General features: G+C 50.3%; 1 protein-coding gene across 1 annotated transcript in view; it reads left to right on the forward strand.

The window, feature by feature from the left end:
* Positions 1-72: 72 nt before the first annotated feature.
* The window catches only part of ankrd50 (ankyrin repeat domain 50), a gene marked incomplete at its 5' end in the record, with an annotated part of 46,018 nt that continues 43,501 nt past the window's right edge, over positions 73-2,589 (forward strand). Inside the window, 1 exon segment of the mRNA XM_014023499.1 lies at positions 73-1,131. Within this exon segment, the coding sequence (XP_013878953.1) occupies positions 638-1,131 (494 nt within the window).

Consider the following 2,589-nt stretch of genomic DNA (forward strand, 5'->3'; position numbering starts at 1 on the left):
CTCGAGCAACAAACACGTCCGGTTTTTACCGGTTAAACATTTGATGTTTGTGTGGTGTCGTCTTGTTTCCAGGGCAGGAGCCAGGTTCTTCACGTCTCTGGAGAAAGTGACTCCTCTGCTCCGGCGAAAGTGACTCCTCTGCTCCAGCAGCTTCTTCTTCTCTGCTCCTGTAATGGAAACACTGGGAACGCCGGCGTCTTGACGGCGCGCAGCGGCGGTGACTCGCAGTTCTCCTGTGGACACGAGCCGGGCGCCTCCTCTGACCCAGCGCCATGCTAAAGCAACACGTGCACGACGCCACGGAGCACACGCCAGTGGGAAAGCTTTGGAAAAAGTTGGTGGAGAATATACGGTTTCAGCACTGATGTCGGATCTTTTTTTATTTTTTATTTTTAAATTTTGACCTAGATATTGTGTGACGCCGCTCTGAGGAGAAGCTCTTTACTTCAGAGCTGCTTCTCTGGATTTTTATCGTTTTTAATTTTGCAGCAGAACCGAATGCTTTAAGACTCAGATCATGGATGTTGTTGACGTTTCCTGGAGACATGTGGAGTGAAACGAGGGGAGCCCCCTGAAGAGGAGGAGTGAAACGAGGGGAGCCCCCCTGAAGAGGAGGAACCAGCGGCGTTCGTTCAAAATGGCCCAAACCAGTTTGCTGCAAGGGAAGCGCTTTTACTGCCGGGAGTGGGTCTTCCATAAGATCCAGCACTGTCTTCAGGAGAAGACCAACAGCCTGAGCGGGGCGGGCGGCGCTCCCGGCCAGCCGGCCCCGCCCCCGCCGCCCGTCCCCGGCGCGCCCCCCGCGGGGTCCGTGAAGTCCGGCGGCTCGTGGGGCGTGCTGCTGGTGGGCGGGCCGGGCAGCGGGAAGACGGCGCTGTGCAGCGAGCTGCTGTGGCCCACCTCGGCCCAGAGGAYGCAGCGCGGCCTGCACCAGCAGAGCCTGGCCTTCCACTTCTGCCGGGCCGAMGACTCGGACACGCTCTGCGTCGGAGGCTTCATCCGCGGCCTGGTGGCCCAGATCCGCCGCGGAGGCCTGGTGCCCGGGTACGAAGACAAGGTGAACAACGCAGCCGTGCAGAGCAGCCTGCAGCCCGGAGAGTGTGAGAGGAACCCCACCGAGGCCTTCAAGAAGTAAGAACTTAAGTTTCTGTTAAAGGATCCANGTTTTTTCCCCACAGAGCTCTCAGTTTGATCAGAACAGATTTTTACTCCCCTCCCCCGATTCTCAACTTTAATCTGAAAATTATGACACTTTTCCCCAAAATTCTGACTCTTTTTTTCCCAGAATTATGAGKTTTTTTTCCATCGGAGTTCTCTCTTCAGTCTCAGAAGTCAATATTATAGGAATAAAAGCAGAAATCTGAGAAAATAAATGTTCGACGTCATGATTGTAATATTTTATTCCTGTGGCACTAATGGGTCTCTACATTAGTGGCCAGGCTGTAATACAAAATAAAGGCTTAAATGAGCTAAAAACTTCAAGTCCCAGAAGGCTTTGCGGCGGTTGGCTCGCGCTCCGCTCCGCAGTCGGGGGAGGGAGGAGGAAACGATTTATGTGGAGAGCCTCGGAGGCGGATAGAGTCAGTAGACTCGCGGTGGAGCTGYGTCGGTCGGGCAGCAGGAGGAGCCGCTGCCGCTCCCCCCCCCATACATCCATCCGTTACCCACCCACACATCCACCCCCAGACAACCGAAGGACGGGCAGCTCGCTCCGAAACGACCAGAACCGGGTCTTTATTCGGGGGGTTAGCGCAGCGAGGCGCGGTGGAACTCGGAAGGTTTTGGTTTTTAACGGAAAAGAAGCGACCGCGGACAAAGCGATACAACAACCCCCCTCCTCGACCCGAAACCACACAGAACCCACGGAAAGAGGTGAGAGCAGAACCGGTTCTGTTTGTTCCTAACAGTCGGTGTGGAATAAAGCAGTGAAACGATCCACAAATGGTTGATCGGAAGTTAAAGGGACAGATGTGGCTGAAGCTATGAGCTGAAGCTAATGTTGTTAGCTGGATCTGCTGGGKTTTTTTTAGCTGCTAAAATAATTTCCTGTCCTGTGAGAAACTGGGTGAGGTTTTTCTGTCCTCACCAAGTCAGTTCGTGTCTGTTCGCGTTGAACCGATCAAATCTGCAGATTTTATTTTTATATTTCAGAGACAAACAGGAACAGAGTGGTGGAAATGTTGCTTTCTGTGTGGAAAACCTGGGTCTTTAGCAGCCTTAAAAACAAMAACAAAACAGAGCTTTTGTCTGATAAATGTTTTATTTTCACACTGGAGCTGAGCTGCTCAGTGAAAAATAAATAAAAATGCGGTTTAGCAGGAAAATCAAAGCTGTAATACTCTGTAAAGGTCAACTGTCAGCTTTTACATGCAAAATATAAAATCAAACATTAAAAACTCTGGTTAGTCTGAGCTTTATTAAACAGTACAGTTTGTTTACATTCATCCTGAAATGCAGGTGTGCAGTCATTGTAAACAAAACACTTCTGAATCTGGTGAAATCTGCACGATAGTGGGAAAAAAACAGATTGTAATTGTTTTATAACCCATGTTTTTTGTCTGTATGAGATTTTTACAATAACAATAATAA

The sequence above is a fragment of the Austrofundulus limnaeus genome, unplaced genomic scaffold, assembly GCF_001266775.1.
Source record: "Austrofundulus limnaeus strain Quisiro unplaced genomic scaffold, Austrofundulus_limnaeus-1.0 Scaffold373, whole genome shotgun sequence".
Lineage (NCBI taxonomy): Eukaryota > Metazoa > Chordata > Actinopteri > Cyprinodontiformes > Rivulidae > Austrofundulus > Austrofundulus limnaeus.